Source organism: Ranitomeya variabilis, chromosome 2, assembly GCF_051348905.1.
Source record: "Ranitomeya variabilis isolate aRanVar5 chromosome 2, aRanVar5.hap1, whole genome shotgun sequence".
Taxonomy (NCBI): Eukaryota; Metazoa; Chordata; class Amphibia; order Anura; family Dendrobatidae; genus Ranitomeya; species Ranitomeya variabilis.
In genome coordinates, this window is record NC_135233.1 from 23,960,452 (window position 1) to 23,980,649 (window position 20,198).

General features: G+C 44.4%; 1 protein-coding gene across 3 annotated transcripts in view; it reads left to right on the top strand.

Moving 5' to 3' along the window:
- The window catches only part of LCLAT1 (lysocardiolipin acyltransferase 1), a 224,634-nt gene extending 206,949 nt beyond the window's left edge, over nt 1-17,685 (top strand). For all 3 annotated transcript variants that reach the window (XM_077282117.1, XM_077282118.1, XM_077282116.1), the window contains one exon: nt 10,880-17,685. In XM_077282117.1, the coding sequence (XP_077138232.1) occupies nt 10,880-11,379 (500 nt within the window). In that variant the 3' untranslated portion in view covers nt 11,380-17,685. The remainder of the gene's footprint in view (nt 1-10,879) is intronic.
- Nucleotides 17,686-20,198: the final 2,513 nt, after the last annotated feature.

A 20,198-nucleotide genomic window follows, 5' to 3' on the forward strand; every position in this document is an offset into this window, starting at 1 on the left:
GCTGAGCTGTGTATCTAATCCTATCCTGTGTGATACTGACTGCTGAGCCGTGTATCTAATCCTATCCTGTGTGATACTGACTGCTGAGCTGTGTATCTAATCCTATCCTGTGTGATACTGACTGTTGAGCTGTGTATCTAATCCTATCCTGTGTGATACTGCTGAGCTGTGTATCTAATCCTCTCCTGTGTGATACTGACTGCTGAGCTGTGTATCTAATCCTATCCTGTGTGATACTGACTGCTGAGCCGTGTATCTAATCCTATCCTGTGTGATACTGACTGCTGAGCTGTGTATCTAATCCTATCCTGTGTGATACTGACTGTTGAGCTGTGTATCTAATCCTATCCTGTGTGATACTGACTGCTGAGCTGTGTATCTAATCCTCTCCTGTGTGATACTGACTGCTGAGCTGTGTATCTAATCCTATCCTGTGTGATACTGACTGTTGAGCTGTGTATCTAATCCTATCCTGTGTGATACTGACTGCTGAGCTGTGTATCTAATCCTCTCCTGTGTGATACTGACTGCTGAGCTGTGTATCTAATCCTCTCCTGTGTGATACTGACTGCTGAGCTGTGTATCTAATCCTCTCCTGTGTGATACTGACTGCTGAGCCGTGTATCTAATCCTATCCTGTGTGATACTGACTGCTGAGCTGTGTATCTAATCCTATCCTGTGTGATACTGACTGTTGAGCTGTGTATCTAATCCTATCCTGTGTGATACTGACTGCTGGGCTGTGTATCTAATCCTATCCTGAAAGATACCGCTTGCATGCATCTCATGTAGTGATGGTGATCATCTGCTGTCGGTGTGTGTATGGCAGCGTCCGACCTGGCAGCACCCGTCCTGGCAGCAACGCGGGTGAATTGTGCGTGGTCTGTCCTCTGGTCACAGCGCTGGATCCCATCCGATCTGCTGCTTCATCCCATGAATGTGTCCGGTCGTGCAGAACGCCTGGTAGACGTCAGGTTCCTGCCAGGGCAGCGGGCACAGCTGGCAGTTGCCACACAGAAATAATGGATACATTGCATAAAATCTGTTCTCTGTAAAGAGCGATGGACCGCGCTGCTGGTGACCACGCTGCAGCGCTGCACGAGCACAGGAGCTGGGGACTTACTGGTCACGGGAATAAAAATGACATTGATTCTTAAGGGGCTGCTTACTTGGACACAGTAATTCTAGTCCCCCCTCACCCCAACCCTTTGGAACGCAGGTATACAACATGCAGGGTGGAGTTACCCTTCAATCATACAATGCTGAAGGGCAGTACATATACCGGAGTTCAGTACTGTAGACCCAAGTCCAGGCTTTAATTCTCCCGTGTTAATCCAAAAGAAGATAAAGTCCCCACAATACAGATTCTATTTGTCCCATATAGAAGAAGAATTACTTCCCAAAATAAGAATTAAGCCCTGGAACAACATACCATGACCTGTAATATTATCTCTAGCACCCAGTACCTTCCCAAACTGGTGCAATGAATCAACCATCACAGCATCATGTTGTGGAGAGTCCCATAGTCTCACTGCTTGTACAGTAAAGAATCCATAGACTCCATGCTCTTACCGTAAAGAATCCATAAACTCCATGCTTTTACCGTAAAGAATTCATAGACTCCATGCTCTTACAGTAAATAATCTATGGACTAAATGCTCCTACAGTAAAGAATTCATACTCCATGCTATTACAGTAAAGAATTCATAGACTCCATGCTCTTGCCGTAAAGAATCCATAGACTCCATGCTCTTACCGTAAAGAATGCATAGACTCCATGCTCTTACAGTAAAGAATCTATAGACTCATGCTCTTACGCTCTTACCGTAAAGAATTCATACTCTATGCACTTACAGTAAAGAGTCCAGTCTCACTGCTTACCGTAAAGAATACATAGACTCCATGCTCTTACAGTAAAGAATTCATAGACTCATGCTCTTACCGTAAAGAATTCAGACTCCATGCTCTTACAGTAAGAATTCATAGACTCCATGCCCTTACAGTAAGAATTCAGACTCACTGCTCTTACAGTAAGAATTCATACTCGCTGCTCTTACCGTTAAGAATTCATAGACTCCATGCTCCTACAGTAAAGAATTCATAGACTCCATGCTCCTACAGTAAAGAATTCATAGACTCACTGCTCCTACAATAAAGAATCCATAGGCTCACTACTCTTACAGTGAAGAGTCCATAGACTCATGCTCTTACAGTAAAGAATTCAGACTCCATGCTTACAGTAAAGAATCCATAGACTCGCTGCTCTTACAGTAAAGAATCACAGTTTGAATATAGAAGAAAAAAGGGTTTCCCCTTAATTAAAACGATGCACCCTGTCATTGTTGCAGGCCTGGCGTACAGTCCCTCCAGTCCCTCGGTCGCTCTTCTCTACACTCTCCAGTTCAGCGGTGTCTTTTTTGCACGGCGTGGGTCTGTATGATGAACTCCGCATCAGAGCTGCCTCGCCGCTCTGTAATGTCCTCAGACCCCTCCGAGCCGGTGAGGAGTTTCCATGTCCAACCCCACTAATCAGTTGTGGTCTCCAAGTAGAATCGGCTCCAGTTAATGGAAGAAACGCCTCCTTCAGCCCCTTCCGGTTGCTTTATCTTATGGTCCACACGTTATTTTAGAAAACATCCACCTGCTCCTTGGAGGGACTGATTGGCTAATCTTTCGGTGGATATGTCAATGCTCTTAGTGTAAAGAACCCTTTCTAGAGATGTATAGATTGAACTTTTTTTTTTCTATGTGACTTTTTTTTTTTTCTTGCGATAATGGTGCGCACCAGTTTTTATGGTGACATTCTTATGCAGTTCACCAGTAAATTGCATCTGGTACTGGAATTGTACTGGGGTTATACTGTATAAATGGAGCCCGTGGAAACCTAAACCCAAGTCTGCGTCCAGCGCGTCGCTGTAAGCAATAATGAGAGCTGTATCGCGCCCTTCATCCTTAATTATACACCTTCCTAACAATTGTGCTGCTCCTGCGGCTGAATGATGGAATTATGGAGATGAAGATTTCACTTCAAGCTGTTTATGTAAATGACACAAGTGATGTGATTGCGGATTTCATCAGATCTGCTGTTTATCGGCTCTGGGACGAAGTAGGCGCCAAATATTATTACCTACATGATGTGTAGATCTGGAAACGGAAGCGATCATCAGAGAAGGATATCAGGGATTTGTATCGCATGTATTACCCAAAAAAAAAAAAAAGGGTTTTTTTTCTGTTTCACAATCGTTATAAAAAATTTTTGGGAAACTTGTTTACAGCAGGCTCATTATCATCACAGTCAGGAGTATAAAGGCTTATAACACCTCTCTATACCACTGATAACACAGGATCCACCATTCACAATAGGAGTTATCACAGCTCACCTCCTCCTCCTGTACAATGACTGATAACACCTCTATATTATTATTATTATTTAGCGCCATTTTTTCCATGGCGCTTTACATGTGAGATACAGTAGATAACACAGGATCCACCATTCACAATAGGTGATGTCACAGCTCACCTCCTCCTCCTCCTGTATAATGACTGATAACACCTCTATATACAGTAGATGACACAGGATCCACCATTCACAATAGGTGATGTCACAGCTCACCTCCTCCTCCTCCTCCTGTACAATGACTGATAACACCTCTATATACAGTAGATAACACAGGATCCACCATTCACAAGAGGTGATGTCACAGCTCACCTCCTCCCTGTACAATCACTGATAACACCTATATACACAATAGATAACACAGAATCCACAGTTCACAATAGATGTCACAGCTCACCGCCTTCCTGTCCTGCACAATGACCTTTGTACACACGCTCATTAGATGCTTTAATACAATAGTCAGGGTCTGATCGTTGCTGCTGATGATCGTGTGCATTTCCTATAACAGAAAGATAATATACAAAAACCCTAGTGGCCAGTTTGAAAATTGCAAGAATTTTTATTTTTAATACAAATTGTGATATGAAAAAACAAACAAACCTGTAATACAAAAACCTGATTTTAGCAATGGGTGATTTTCTGTGTCCCCTTTAAAGACTGATATAAAGAAGATACAGGTGCCCAGATGATGGGGATCTGCTGCACCAACCCTGGTGTCCAGCTCAAGGGGCCGAGAACAGTTACTAGTAGCCAGTGAGAGAGCTGTAAACCCGCTTGCCAAATATACCCCTCCCGTTTGGCTTCTCAGCCATTGAGCAGAGCCCAGTAAAATCACCTGAAACTTTCTTGGTTTTAGTCTGGTGCCAGTGCGCCCCTATGACAACACCAGCGGTTCCCGGGAGGAATAGCGTTCTTTTTCTCCCTGTAGCTGGTCGTTCAGTATGGCAGCCGGGGATCTTTCCTGACTCTATTAATTGTTGTTATTAATAATTTATATAGCACCATTGATTCCATGGTGCTGTACATGAGAAAAGGTTACATCAAAATACAAATATCACTTACAGTAAACAAAACTAACAATGACAGACTGGTACAGAGGGAAGAGGACCCTGCTCTTGCGGGCTTACATTCTACAGGATTATGGGGAAGGAGACAGTAGGTCGAGGGTTGCAGTAGCTCCGGTAGTGGTGAGGAGGCCGTGTGGTCTTTACAGGCTGTAAGCTTCTTTGAAGAGATGGGTTTTCAGGTTTCTTTTGAAGGATCCAAAAGTAGTGGATAACCGGATGTGTTGGGGCACAGATTTCCAGAGGATGGGGGATATTCGGGAGAAGTCTTGGAGGCGGTTGGGTGAGGAGCGGATAAGTGTGGAGGAGAGAAGGAGGTTTTGGGAGGACCGGAGATTACGTGAGGGAAGATATTGAGAGATTAGTGTGGAAATATACGGAGGAGACAGGTTATGGATGGCTTTGTAGGTCAGTGTTAGTAATTTAAACTGGATACGCTGAGAAATTGGGAGCCAGTGAAGGGATTTGCAAAGAGGGGAAGCAGGAGTGTAGCGAGGAGAGAGATTAATTAGTCGGGCAGCAGAGTTAAGGACGGACTGGAGAGCTGCGAGAGTGTTAGAGGGTAGGCCACAGAGGATTATGTTGCAGTAGTCGAGGCGGGAAATGATTAGGGCATGCACGAGCATTTTGGTAGAGTGAGGGTTGAGGAAAGGACGGATTCTGGAAATATTTTTGAGCTGGAGGCGACAGGAGGTGGCGAGAGCTTGGATGTGCGGTTTGAAGGACAGGGCAGAGTCAAGGGTTACTCCGAGGCAGCGGATTTTGGGGACAGGGGAAAGTGTGATTTAATTTATTTTGATAGATCAGGTAGGGAAGATATGCGTGATGGAGGAAAGATAATTAGTTCAGATTTGTCCACATTGAGCTTGAGGAAGCGAGAGGAGAAGAAGGAGGATATGGCTGATAGACACTCTGGGATTCTGGAGAGCAGAGAGGTGACATCTGGGCCAGAGAGGTAGATCTGAGTGTCATCAGCATATAGATGTACTGGAAGCCATAGGACCTTATGAGTTGTCCCAGGCCGTGTGTATAGATTGAGAAGAGTAAGGGTCCTAGGACAGATCCTTGGGGGACTCCAACAGAGAGGGGCCGAGATGAAGAGGTAGTATGGGAGTGGGAGACTCTGAATGTGCGGTTGGTGAGGTATGAGGAGATCCAAGCTAGGGCGAGGTCTTTGACCCCAAAGGAAGAGAGGATCTGTAGTAGGAGACAGTGGTCAACTGTGTCGAAGGCAGAGGACAGGTCTAGGAGGAGGAGTATAGAGAATTGTCTGTTAGCTTTGGCTGTAAGTAAGTCGTTAGTAATTTTGGTCAGGGCAGTCTCAGTGGAATGGTGGGGACGGAAGCCAGACTGTAGGTTGTCGAAGAGAGAGTTAGATGCAAAGTGAGAGGAAAGTTCAGCATGGACGTGCTGCTCAAGGAGTTAATCTGCAGGATAATCCCATATCTGCAGGTAAATGGCGCTGTCTGACGTGACGAATGAGCAGATCAGTCCGAAGGCCACTGATACATTTTATCTGCACTGACACATTGTAGCAAAGTGTCGGAACTAGAGAGAGAGAATTGTGCTCGCACTGGGTACAACTGTAACAGACCCCCAGCTGTGTGCAGTATCAGTTCTGTACAGGTTCACACCCTGCAGACGAGAACTAGACGGTTTCCATTCACATAAAACACATCGTCTGTTTGACACTAAGAATGTCGGATTGTATCGCAGATTGTGTAATAATGGTGGGCGTGTGACCCTCGGTTGTGCTGTCCTCTGCTGTGCCTCCTGGTAGTATTGGAATAAATTGACAGCAGGTCAGTAAGTTGTGTCCGATCATTGCTGATGGTGCCCTGACACCCGCTGTCCTGGGAATGGGAACAGGAAGAACAGAAGAGCGATGCAGAGCCGTGAGACCAGGTCCCTGGGGGTCCATGTATCTAATGTAAAGAGAGCTGCCATGTCTGGCTTTATGTACTGACAGCGCAGCGTCCTGTATCCCACCCCCTGATGCTGAGCTCTCCGCTGTTATACGCTGTTACCACCGGTGGGTGCTGCCATCTCCGCTCTGCTCTGACGTCCGCCGCCGTGTCCAGCAGCCCCGCTCTTCAGTTGAGGGGTGCTGAATGTTACCGATGAGATTGTACGGTCACGGCCATCCTTCCGTTCATCAGGGATTTTCCTCCCAGAATTTTCCATCCGAGCTCCGTCACATCGTACAGTGCAGAGCGTAACCCGCCGACGCATCATAGACACCGCATCCAAATTGGACTGATTCCCCGCGGCTCTGCCCGTCACATTCTGCGCTGCCGTCCTCTCGGATGAAGCCGAATCCATCAAATAAAAGCAACAATCAGATCCGGAGACAATAACTCTGAAAGATAAAGTCACTTATCATAGAAGAGTCTGGTGGTCTCTGGCGGAGTGCCCCACCCGCACTGCGCCACTGCAGCTCGTCTTCATGTCTTACACGAAAAACCCAAAAATTGGATTTTACTATACAACATATAAAATGTATCAGAAATTCTTTATTAAACCGTTATCAGGACATATTGAAAAAAATCACGATTCACAAAAAGTAGCAACAAGGATAAATGACCCTAGTAAAAAGCATGGGTCCAAGGCAAAAATAGTAAAAACATCAGGATGGTAGTCAGGAAAAAAGGCTGAACACATGTGCCCCATGGCAGGAATATGCGAATAATCAGAGAACCAAAGCAAGTGCACATATAGCTATACTGTGATGATGCACATAGTATCAGAGAGCAGACCATAGAAAACTGCTATTATCTCACAGTATCATGGTGATATGGCAGGTCAGAGAAACTAATACAATTCTGCACATAAGTGCTTACCTGTGATGGTAACGTGAGTGTGCCGAGGAGCCAGGCACGACCCCGACGCGCGTTTTGCCTGAGCTTTTTCAAGAAGCTTTTCAAGTAGCCGGTTTTATATGGTCTGCTCTCTGATACTATGTGCATCATCACTTGCTTTGGGTCTCTGATTATTCGCATATTCCTGCCATGGGGCACGTGTGTCTCGCCGATCAGCCTTTTTTTCATGACTACCACCCTGATGTTTTTACTATTTTTGCCTGGGCCCCATGCTTTTTACGAGGGTCATTTGTCCTTGTTGCTACTTTTTGTGAATGGTGATTTTTTGTTTTGTTTTTCAATATGTACTGATCACTGTTTAATAAAGATTTTCTGATACATTTTATATGTTGTATAATCCAATTTTGGGGGTTTTCATGTTATACAGGAGTATACAATTACTATCCATACTAAATTACAGGGGGGGACATAAATGCCTGATGAAGCTGACCCGCTTCCAGCTACGTGGCATTAATGTTATTTCTGAGAGTCTGTTTATAATCATGTCTTACACATAGTAGAGTTCCTGCATCAGTAAGTGGTGGTGTCACTAGGGGTATAACCCGCACAGGGTAGATGGCCTGGAGGGTCAGGACCAGGTGACTCCACCAGGGTTTCAATCTAGAGGATTTTCATGTGCAAAAAATTATAATGGCCTCTTCTCTTGGAGACCTAATCTGGTCTCCCGGCCTCCTCCTCTGCCCACAAGCAGGTTCCCGTACTCTGCGTCCCTCTGCGCTCTGCGTCCCTCTGCGCTCTGCGTCCCTCTGCGCTCTGCGTCCCTCTGCGCTCTGCGTCCCTCTGCGCTCTGCGTCCCTCTGCGCTCTGCGTCCCTCTGCGCTCTGCGTCCCTCTGCGCTCTGCGTCCCTCTGCGCTCTGCGTCCCTCTGCGCTCTGCGTCCCTCTGCGCTCTGCGTCCCTCTGCGCTCTGCGTCCCTCTGCGCTCTGCGTCCCTCTGCGCTCTGCGTCCCTCTGCGCTCTGCGTCCCTCTGCGCTCTGCGTCCCTCTGCGCTCTGCGTCCCTCTGCGCTCTGCGTCCCTCTGCGCTCTGCGTCCCTCTGCGCTCTGCGGCCCTCTGCGCTCTGCGGCCCTCTGGGCTCTGCGGCCCTCTGGGCTCTGCGGCCCTCTGCGCTCTGCGGCCCTCTGCGCTCTGCGGCCCTCTGCGCTCTGCGGCCCTCTGCGCTCTGCGGCCCTCTGCGCTCTGCGGCCCTCTGCGCTCCGCGGCCCTCTGCGCTCCGCGGCCCTCTGCGCTCCGCGGCCCTCTGTACGCCTTTTGTGCTCACCCTTAGATGCAGTGCAACAAGCGAGTGTCTTCATCGAGGAGGACTGGGATATGTAGTGCACCTGAGAAAGAAGGTCCCGGCAGGGTAGTACCGACAGAAATCCATTACCATGTCAGTCTAGAATAGAAGCCACTGAGAGGACAAAGCTCCGTGATCTATTCTTATATTTTATACCAGTATTTTTGTCCCTCTGATTTTGGATGTCCTCCGCAGCACAGTACAGGGCACCAGATAAACCGCAGGCAAGTTCTTTTTACGCTTCTGCTCACTTAGGTCTTGTAGTCCACACGTCTTACTTCATCCTAATTGACGTTTATTTCCCATCATTTGCTGTATGTGTGACGGCCGCTCCCCATCCCTCACAGTTCTACCCTGCGGTTAATCTGGATAGGCCTGTAGTGTAAAGCATGGGGGAGATCAGAGGATCAGCCTGTATCTTTAATGACAAAGGAAGGAATAGAAACTACATACTGTATGGGTATGTGCACACGTTGCGGATTTCTTGCAGAAAATTCCTGAAGAAAACCGGAAATTTTCTGCAAGAAATCCGCATTTTTTTTTTTGCGTTTTTTTTCCGTTTTTTTCGCGTTTTTTTAGCATTCTGCAAGCGTAATTAGCTTGCAGAATGCTAAAGTTTTCCCTGCGATCTGTAGCATCGCTTGGAAAACTGACTGACAGGTTGGTCACACTTGTCAAACATAGCGTTTGACAAGTGTGACCAACTTTTTACTATAGATGCTGCCTATGCAGCATCTATAGTAAAAGATAGAATGTTTAAAAATAATAAAAAAAATAAAAAAATGCTTATACTCACCCAGACATCTCACCGGCGTCCGTTCCGTATAGCTGGTCTGTGCGCACAGGACCTCCCGTGACGTCACGGTCACGTGAGCGGTCACATGACCGCTCACGACCAATCACAGGACAGTGACGTCATTCGGCGAGGTCCTTCAGCGCACACCAGGTACAGAAACCGAACGGCAGCGTGCGAGGAGGCGGCAAGACATCGAGGGTGAGTATAGGACTGTTTATTATTTTATTTCTTATTTTTTGACCACTTATATGGTGCCCAGTGCGTGGAGGAGAGTCTCCTCTCCTCCACCCTGGGTACCAACCGCATATAATCTGCTTACTTCCCGCATGGTGTGCACAGCCCCGTGCGGGAAGTAAGCAGATCAATGGACCCCTAGGTGTGCGGAATCCCTGCAATTCCGCATTTTTAATGAACATGTTGCTTTTTTTTCCGCTATGCGATTTTTTCGCGGAAAAAATCGCAACATTTGCACCAAAAATGCTGAATACCCTGTAAATAATAGGAGGCTTATGTAAGCGTTTTTTTTCGCGTTTTTATCACGTTTTTATAGCGAAAAAACGCGAAAAAAACGCTAACAATCCTGAACGTGTGCACATGGCCTAATGTCTCCACTAGGATCAGTGGCCCCAGCTCCTCTGCAGGGTTTATTACTCTATGATAGTCTGAATTCTCCCTCCTGTCTCATCAGATACTAAGACCTTGTTCACACGCTTCATTTTTGCTGCAAAATTTTCAAGGGTAAAAAAAACCCCAGCATTTTACGCATTTTTTTCTGTGTTTGGTACAAGCAAATCTTCAGCAAATGCTCAATGTGTGCACACTGCCTTAGGCTCTTGCTCATTTACTCCACCCTGCTTTTCACTGCGGCTCTGCTTGTTCAGATTGGCTTCCGGGTGTTCAATGCAAGCCCACTAGTAAATGAGAAAAAGGGGATTACTAGGAAAGGTATTCTCGAATTTTAGAAACCCCCTGTCCCCAGCTGGTTTGTTTTAAAAAGCAAACTGAGGTTTACTCACCCTCCCAGGGTCCAATGCGGAGAGTCCATTATTGCTCCCAGCTTCTGTTATTCGGACTGCTGAGCTCAGCGGCCCTGCCAAAATTAACGGCATGAGCTGCTCAAAGCCGCTGACCCCAGTTATTGGCTGCAGCTCTGTTCATGTCACGTCAGCGCTGCAGACAATAACTTGACACTGGAAGACTATGCTGGACCTGGGGAGCGTGAGTAAAGCTAGGCATCTAGGAGAAGAGAAGGTGGTAGTTATTTTCTGAAATTGGAAACCACCTTTAATAACAGGGAGAGGGGCTGGAGATCTGCCAAACATCTAGGTTGAGGTTACGTATTCTTGGTCTCCTCCAGTTTTGCATGTTACTTGCTTCTGGGGGTTTGCAGTGAATCTGCTCATGGTGGACGTCTCCATCCCTACAAGTTCTCATTATTGATCTATACTTTTCTGCTCTCCTTTAGGTAACAACCTCGATGCCATCCATGACATAACCGTGGCTTACCCTCACAACATTCCTCAAACCGAGAAACACATCCTTCATGGCAACTTCCCCAAGGAGATTCACTTCCACGTCCGCAGGTATCCGGTTAGCAGCCTGCCCGCCTCTAAGGAAGACCTCCAGCTGTGGTGCCAGGAACGCTGGAAGGAGAAGGAGGAGCGGCTGCGGACCTTCTATGAAGGAGAGAAATACTTCGACGTCACAAGACGCAGTCGGATCCCTCCTTGTAAATCGGAGCTCAGGGTGCATGTGATAAAGTTTGCTTCATTGCTGTATTGGACAACCTTCATTGTTGTGTCCTTTTACCTTATCTACCTGTACAGCATAGTCCGGTGGTACACCGTCATCATGATTGTCATCTATGTCCTTCAGGAAAAGTACTGTGGGGGACTCGAGCTCATCGAGTTGGCATGCCACCGATATCACACTGCTCGGCAAGCCGCAAGAGGCAAACAGGAGTAAGGCAGGGCTGTGTATGTAGGATACTTTTGTAATGTCTACCATACTGTGCATGTGAACCAGGTAACCCAAGACTCTCGAAAACTCTGACATTTGTAGTTTGTCAGCTCCTGGAAAGCCTCAGGTTGCCCACACTACATGAAAACCCTACAAGAATTCCAGAAGATAAAATTGATGGGAGTCCCGGAGTTGGAACCATTGCCGAGTCCCGGAGTTGGAACCATTCCCGTGTCCCGGAGCAACCTCCACCCAAGGCGAAGAGTTGGTCTTCGTCAAACCAGTCAAAGGTCTTTGAAATCTTGACTTCTCGACAATGTTTCCAGTCTTTGAAGAAGACTCTATTTTGGAGGTTCCGAAGAAAAGTCTTGTTGGGTCTCTGATGACCTTCAACGCGATTTTAGCTCTTAATAAACCTACAATTCTCCTTATTTCAGGGAACAATCATAGAGTTGGGACCCATCGGCTAAAAGCTGGAATTCCCTTTTGCATATTTCCAGATACTGTTGTACTCTCGAGGAACATTTTAAACACTTTCATAGGAAAAAAAATAAAAATAATCTTGCTGCCTCATTAAATGGAGTTAGACACTTTCACAGAAGTTAAGCATATTATGTCACCAAATGAATTCAAAGGGTTAATCTGTCGTCCCTTGAAGGGATCTCCAGTAACATACTGGGAAAATGTAAAAGTTGTGTGCTCTGACGTGGAGGTTTTTTGTGTAATGTTATCTGTTCCCTCGACAATCAGATTTCTTTATTCTATGTGTTTGTGCACCATGGTTTATCTTTTATATTTCATTTTGTTCTATTTTTTTTTTTTTCATAATATCCTGCCACAAAAATTTGCAGCCGGTGGGCGGCAGATGTGCCTGTTTATAAAGTTGTGTCCATTGATGTTGATTCATTATATAAGCAGCTCTTCCCTAAATTACTACCACTTTTATTTGGGAGTTTTACTTGTCTTTTTTTTGTTGTTTTTTTTTCACATCTCTACTTTAAGGACTGGTGCGCCATTGTAAATGCTCCAGGTTTTAGCTTTCCCCTTTCAATACGTAGTTGAGCACTTTTTTTGTTTAGATCGTAGCTGGAGTGAGTCAAAAAGTACAGAAATAATTCAAGGAAAATATAACTTGCCCTATACGGAAATCCACTACGATCGGTTGGGTTCCTCTCCATAGATTTTCACAGTATACCCCCAAAACAGGACTTCCTGAAAGTCAGTGCAGTCCGCATGATGGACCCATGCCCAGTTTTCACGGGTCTTTCTAGTAATAGAAGAAGGTAACCAGAGCTATAAACAGGGCCGAGTTTTTTGGGATTGGTTCTAACCAATTTAGTGGTGTTGATAGTGGTCCTCACAGGCAAGGTTCCTTCTTAGAATAACCTTTCAATAAAATACTGTAGACTCGCCGCTTTGTGAATTAGGACATGTTTTACGATTCACATTATTTTATGTTCTATCGGAGTATCCATAGGACCGTGAATATCGTGGTAGTATCGGTATATGGACCATTATCTTCTAGATTTATTCTCAAGTCTACCATAAAAATTATGTATGGGAACCTATAATTTTACAGTCATCATGGAACATACAGGTCTCATCATGGACCTGGCAGTTATCCACAGCCTTGTAAATCTCCACCATCCAAGCAGTGGCCCCGGAGTTAGGTGTTGAACTTCATGGTTTCACTAATGACCCAAGGTTGAGGTTTCAGACATTGGAGTATGAGCTCTGGGTAATGTGTAATGACTCTTCACTAGGGTTGAGCGAAACGGATCGGTCATTTTCAAAAGTCGCCGACTTTTGGCAAAGTCGGGTTTCGTGAAACCCGACCCGACCCCAGCGTGGGATCGGCCACATCGGCGATCTTTCCGCCAAAGTCGCGTTTCGTATGACGCTTTCCCCGCCATTTTTTCAGCCAATGAAGGAGTGTGTGCAGCGTGATGACATCGGTTCCGGCTTGCTTTGTGTGGCGTCACAGGGGGTAAAACCGCCATCTTAACGTTTGGGATATAGCGATTTCCACAGTGAAACACAAACTTTGCAGGGACGGAGAGAGGGAGAAGGAGAAGATTCCCCATTGACTTGCATTGGGTTTCGTGTTTCGGGTCGGCCCACCAACTTTTCCAAAAAATCGGCCGATTTCACACGATCCGACTTTTGAGAAGGTCGGGTTTCACGAAACCCGACTCGATCCTAAAAAAGTTAAAGTCGCTCAACCCTACTCTTCACTTCTGTTTGATCCAGTAGTGTACTTGGTCCTCCGTCTTCTGAAGCACTGATCTGTTTCTGGTCATCCCTCTTTTTTAGCTCTTATGTTGCTACCGACACTGTGTGTTTCTTTTCTTGAAAATTACTTTGAAAGTTCTATCAGACAATGGCACTTTTAGAAGTTTATGGTTGATACACTATTTAGAGTTCAACTCAAGTACCTTAACCCAACGTGCGACAATCTAGACGTTCTGACAATCCGGCCTTAATTTTTATCTGCTATTGAATATCTACTAGCAGGACGATGTGGATGATGTCTATGTGTGGGGCTGCATGGCTTATCTAACTCAAATTTTTCAACACCATTCTTTAAAACAATACCAGCCGTCATCAGATCTGCTGTCAAGGGTCACATAAAATATGCTACTAAATCTTCAAAGTTTACACCACCAAAAAAGACATCAACTTGAAAGTCAATAATTCTTACCTTCCGAGATTATCCGTAACCTTCATCACTTCTCTAAGTAAAGGTAGCTCTTGTTGGCATGCTTCCTTGATGCCCTACCTTCGCGAAATCTTATTTTTCATTGGAACATGAGGATTGTCTCCTGTCATAAAAAATCTGTCCTAGATGTATTTGGGACCCTATCTACCTCCACCTCCCCGTGTTAGGTGTTGGGACGTAGGCTTGCCATGGTAAATCATCTTCTAGCATTTTTTTGACGTACCGTGTTTGTAGATCTTTAATACTTTTTTCGAAGGCCGCCTAGTACCTCTTCCTTTTTCTTGTATATAAATTGATTCTTAAGGAAACTTTATTTTTCCTACAGACTTTTTTCCTCCTCACAAAGTTCACTTTGTAACAAGAAGTTTTGGGTGGAAATATAAAGTGAGACTTGAGTGAAATTTATGGTTTTTCTACTTCTTTATTACCGGTTGTTACCCATGAGACAACAATGTTTTGGGGTTTTGGTTTTTTTTGAATGGCCATATCACAAGCTCATACTTGGGAATAGATGTCCTGTTCTGGACAAAGACCTGGAAAATTTGTTATGAACTTCTTTACTGTTTGACCACCCATCGTTATTTTTGAAAAATGTCATAGGATTTAGTATATATGAGGAGAAAATACAATATTGACCTTTGGAGAACTTTAAAATATATTTGGTAAAACCAGATCTGGTGTAGACTGGTAACACACAATGGAGTCGGTTTTAGTGTGTACCATAAGCTGCCAAAGGAATCGGAACTTTAGCAAAATGGTCTACAAAGGCGAAAACCAGATGGTCATCCACAAAAGAATATATTGTGTAAGGGACAGAATGTATGCGCTAAAACTTCCAGCAAAAAGCATTTTTCCATGGCAAATCCTTGTCTGGCCTACTATTCCATTTGAATGTTCATCCCAGTAATATATTACTGGCTTAAGCCCAGCAGAACAGAACCTTCTTTTTGGCTAAAGAGGAGCCACACAGGGAGGTCTTTCTCAATGATATGTTCTAGTTGGGTTTGTGGATGTCTTCATGAACTACCCTCAATTTCCTGGTGTAGGTCTTAGACCTTTTTTTTTTTTGAGAGGATATAACTGATGTCACAACATAATGGAAATGCTAGATCATGACATCTGATGGCTCTCGTTTTTCATAAGATTGGTGATGATTAGACATCAGAGAACTATTTCTCTTCTCCCCTTGCACCACAAAAGAACCAATCCATGACAACATTAACAGAATGACCTCCGTAACGAAGAGCCGTGGACAACTTATGAAAGACTATGACTCAACTGGTCGGTTGCTGTTTTTACTCTTTAATTTAGTTCACTCAACTTTGATGGCTCTGTTTATGCAAGATGGGTCATCAAAAGCGCCGTTTACGCAAAACAGCAGAGTACCATTATTCTTAGTCTGGAGATGGTTCACATTTATGGGCTTGAACAATCAGTTTACTTAATGGTGAACGATGATTTTATTATTGATCTTTGTGTAAGAAGACATTAAGACTTTAAACAGCCTCATGCAGGACAATCCACCCGCCTGTCCCAGAGTACTTTAGACCATGACCACGTCTTGCACGGTCTAATCACATTTTTCACCAACCGGTGGATGTCCCGTAATGCACCTGGACTCTAAGCTCTGAGGATCTGCTGGTTAGATCATCCATGTAAGACATTGAATGCCTGTGATAAAACCTGACCACTGCCTTGGTGTAATCCGTCCATTACGTTTGGGACAACGAAGATTCCGTGTCATGAATAGCCCCATCGGGAAATGAAAAATCAACTCTACCGTGGCTTCTGCAAGCTCATTTCATCTTACTAAGTTTTCTACAAAAAGAAAGGTGGAATGCAGGTTTGCTTTTTTAATTTGCCCATTGGGTCATTGTGGCGTGCAATAAAAATTAATAGGAGCCCTTGAGTTGGAACCATTAATGATTTTCAGATGGTCTCCATCAAAGGCGAAGAGCTGCTGTTCATCAGCCTGGTCAAGGGTCTTCGAAAATTTGACTTCTCATCATTTTCCATTTTACGAGTCCTCAAAGGAGCCAATATATGGAGGTTCTTAAGAAACATCTTTTCAGACCTGACCAGCACCAACGGGGCCTGGACTACTTGGCACCAAGTCCCCCTTCTTTCTGGGAACCATCTTCGAGTTGAGAGCCATCAGATGAAAGATGGAATTCCCTGTTGCGGATTTCCAATTATCTTCACAATTTTGTATTTTTAAGGAACATTTTGCCCATCTTCATAGGAAAATAAAAAGTGAAGTTAGACAGTTCCACAAAACTTTAGCATACTGTATCCATGAATGTGTATGAAGGGTTAATAATAACGTCTTTTCAATGGATCTCGCACAAAATGCCGAAATCCACAATTTGGGTTTCTACTGGAAGGTTTTGTTTGGTAGACAGTCGGGAGTTTTCTTTATACTGTGTGTGTTCGGTTTACCTTTTCCTACTTTTTATCTTGTGCTTTTTTTTAAATCTTTTTTTCATAAAATCCTGCCAAAAAGAATAGCAGCCATAGGGCGGCAGAGATGAAGATTAGAAATATGTAAATTTGCGTCCATTGATATAAACCCACCACTACAAGCAAAGCAGAGCTACATAACTACAAAAAATATTTGGGAGGATGATTAGTTTTATGTTTACCTCTTTAAAGGATTATTCCCGTTTCCATAGATGGGTATTTGTTGGATAGGGCTAGAAAAAATAAATACATTATCCATTTAATATTTGTTAAAATTTTTAGCCGTTCTTGAGATATTAATATTTTTGTATACAACTTTTTGCTAGGCAGCAGCAGTGGTCGGTCTCCTAGGCAACGAGTTGTAAAGAAAAATGGTAATATATCAAGAACGGATGTAAATTTTAATAAGCTGTAAATTGAAAAAGTGCTGGTATCTACTAGTAGTACAACAGAAAAACTCATCTATGAAGATGGGAATAACCCTTTAATGCCTGGTGCACCACTGGAAATGCCATAGGTTTCAGTGTGTCTTTTCGACATTTAGTTGCACACTCCTGCCTAAGAGCCTAGTCTTTTTCAGTGCTCCCATAGCCTCCCATCACCCCAGGGTTGTCATGGGATCAGCGCCGTATCATATCCATCGATGCCTGGTAGTAAATACGTGTATTTGCACTTTATATTACTAATGAATTACAACATTTTCTACGCGCTCCCTCTTCCTTCCCCAATGGAATAAAGTCCCTTCTGTGGTTGTTTGTTTTTTTGTTCTTTTTAGCTTTTATGTTAATGGAGCCATCCATAGTGGAAGTGATGTGTGGCACTATAGCGCCATATGGCGTGTACACGAACTGGGAAAAGTCGTCCATCGAGGGCTTTTTATTGGGTTTATTTATATTGTTCTGCTTTTAATGATTGTTTTCTGTTTGATATTCTGATCCTCTTTCTTCGTCCCGTAATCCTTGTTTCATCCCTTTATCAGCCGGCACAGTCCCTTCCTCTGATGCGTTCACTCATTTCACTTTGTAATCATTTGTGAAGGGATCAAATGTGTGGTAGACTCTTTTGAAAAGTGCATTGCTGTTGTATATGAATAAAAAAAAAAAAAGAAAAAGATTAAAACTTTTCACATCCTCGCTTTTTAATATTTTGCATATGAAATCTGTAAAATGACTCCATTTGAGACCATCGATCACTGTCGCACGATGGAGAAGACGGGGATGTGGCTTTACAAGGTGCACATGTAGCCGCTGCTGCTAGACCTTGGTGCCGCGGGAAGCACGTAGGGCTAGAGCAACACTAGTATACCTGTGAGATGGCGGACTAAGTGGTGCTAAGGAGAGTCAAGTTACACCTCTAGAAGACAACCACGTGTACGGGCCACACAAAATCTATCTACATTTCATAATTTACTTAGAGGTCGTCCACTACTTTTACATTGATGGATGTATCCTTTACATAGGTCATCAATGTCTGATCGGTGGGGGTCCGACACCTGGCTCCCCCTCCGATCAGCTGTTATCGGTGTCAGCAGACACCAGCTGAAAGTACTCACTTGCCGAGCTGCTCTGTCTACTTATAGTGGCCGCCGCAGGGTGCTATACGTCCACCTCTTTGATTTGAATAGGAGGCAGATGTGCAGTACAAAGCCCGGCCACTACAAGTAGACTGCAGCTCAGCAAGTGACTACGTCTGGCTGGTGGCTGGTCACACCGATAACAGCCGTTCGCAGGGGTGACGGGTGTCAGACTTCAGCCAATCAGACATTGATGACCTTTCCTAAGGATAAGCCGTCAATAGTACAGTGGTGGACAACCTCTTAAATTTTTTTTATTTGAAGACCTATATTACACTCTACAGCTGCACTCACTATTCTGCTGGTGCAGTCACTGTGTACATACATTACATTACTGATCCTGAGTTACATCCTGTATTATACTCCAGAGCTGCACTCACTATTCTGCTGGTGCAGTCACTGTGTACATACATTACATTACTGATCCTGAGTTACCTCCTGTATTATACCCCAGAGCTGCACTCACTATTCTGCTGGTGCAGTCACTGTGTACATACATTACATTACTGATCCGGAGTTACATCCTGTATTATACCCCAGAGCTGCACTTACTATTCTGCTGGTGCAGTCACTGTGTACATACATTACATTACTGATCCTGAGTTACATCCTGTATTATACCCCAGAGCTGCACTCACTATTCTGCTGGTGCAGTCACTGTGTACATACATTACATTACTGATCCGGAGTTACATCCTGTATTATACCCCAGAGCTGCACTTACTATTCTGCTGGTGCAGTCACTGTGTACATACATTACATTACTGATCCTGAGTTACATCCTGTATTATACCCCAGAGCTGCACTCACTATTCTGCTGGTGCAGTCACTGTGTACATACATTACATTACTGATCCGGAGTTACATCCTGTATTCTACTCCAGAGCTGCGCTCACTATTCTGCTGGTGCAGTCACTGTATACATACATTACATTACTGATCCTGAGTTACATCCTGTATTATACTCCAGAGCTGCACTCACTATTCTGCTGGTGCAGTCACTGTGTACATACATTACATTACTGAGCCTGAGTTACATCCTGTATTATACCCCAGAGCTGCACTCACTATTCTGCTGGTGCAGTCACTGTGTACATACATTACATTACTGATCCTGAGTTACATCCTGTATTATACCCCAGAGCTGCACTCACTATTCTGCTGGTGCAGTCACTGTGTACATACATTACATTACTGATCCTGAGTTACCTCCTGTATTATACCCCAGAGCTGCACTCACTATTCTGCTGGTGCAGTCACTGTGTACATACATTACATTACTGATCCTGAGTTACATCCTGTATTATACTCCAGAGCTGCACTCACTATTCTGCTGGTGCAGTCACTGTGTACATACATTACATTACTGATCCTGAGTTACATCCTGTATTATACCCCAGAGCTGCACTCACTATTCTGCTGGTGCAGTCACTGTGTACATACATTACATTACTGATCCTGAGTTACGTCCTGTATTATACTCCAGAGCTGCACTCACTATTCTGCTGGTGCAGTCACTGTGTACATACATTACATTACTGATCCTGAGTTACGTCCTGTATTATACCCCAGAGCTGCACTCACTATTCTGCTGGTGCAGTCACTGTGTACATACATTACATTACTGATCCTGAGTTACATCCTGTATTATACCCCAGAGCTGCACTCACTATTCTGCTGGTGCAGTCACTGTGTACATACATTACATTACTGATCCTGAGTTACATCCTGTATTATACCCCAGAGCTGCACTTACTATTCTGCTGGTGCAGTCACTGTGTACATACATTACATTACTGATCCGGAGTTACATCCTGTATTATACCCCAGAGCTGCACTCACTATTCTGCTGGTGCAGTCACTGTGTACATACATTACATTACTGATCCGGAGTTACGTCCTGTATTCTACTCCAGAGCTGCGCTCACTATTCTGCTGGTGCAGTCACTGTATACATACATTACATTACTGATCCTGAGTTACATCCTGTATTATACCCCAGAGCTGCACTCACTATTCTGCTGGTGCAGTCACTGTGTACATACATTACATTACTGATCCTGAGTTACGTCC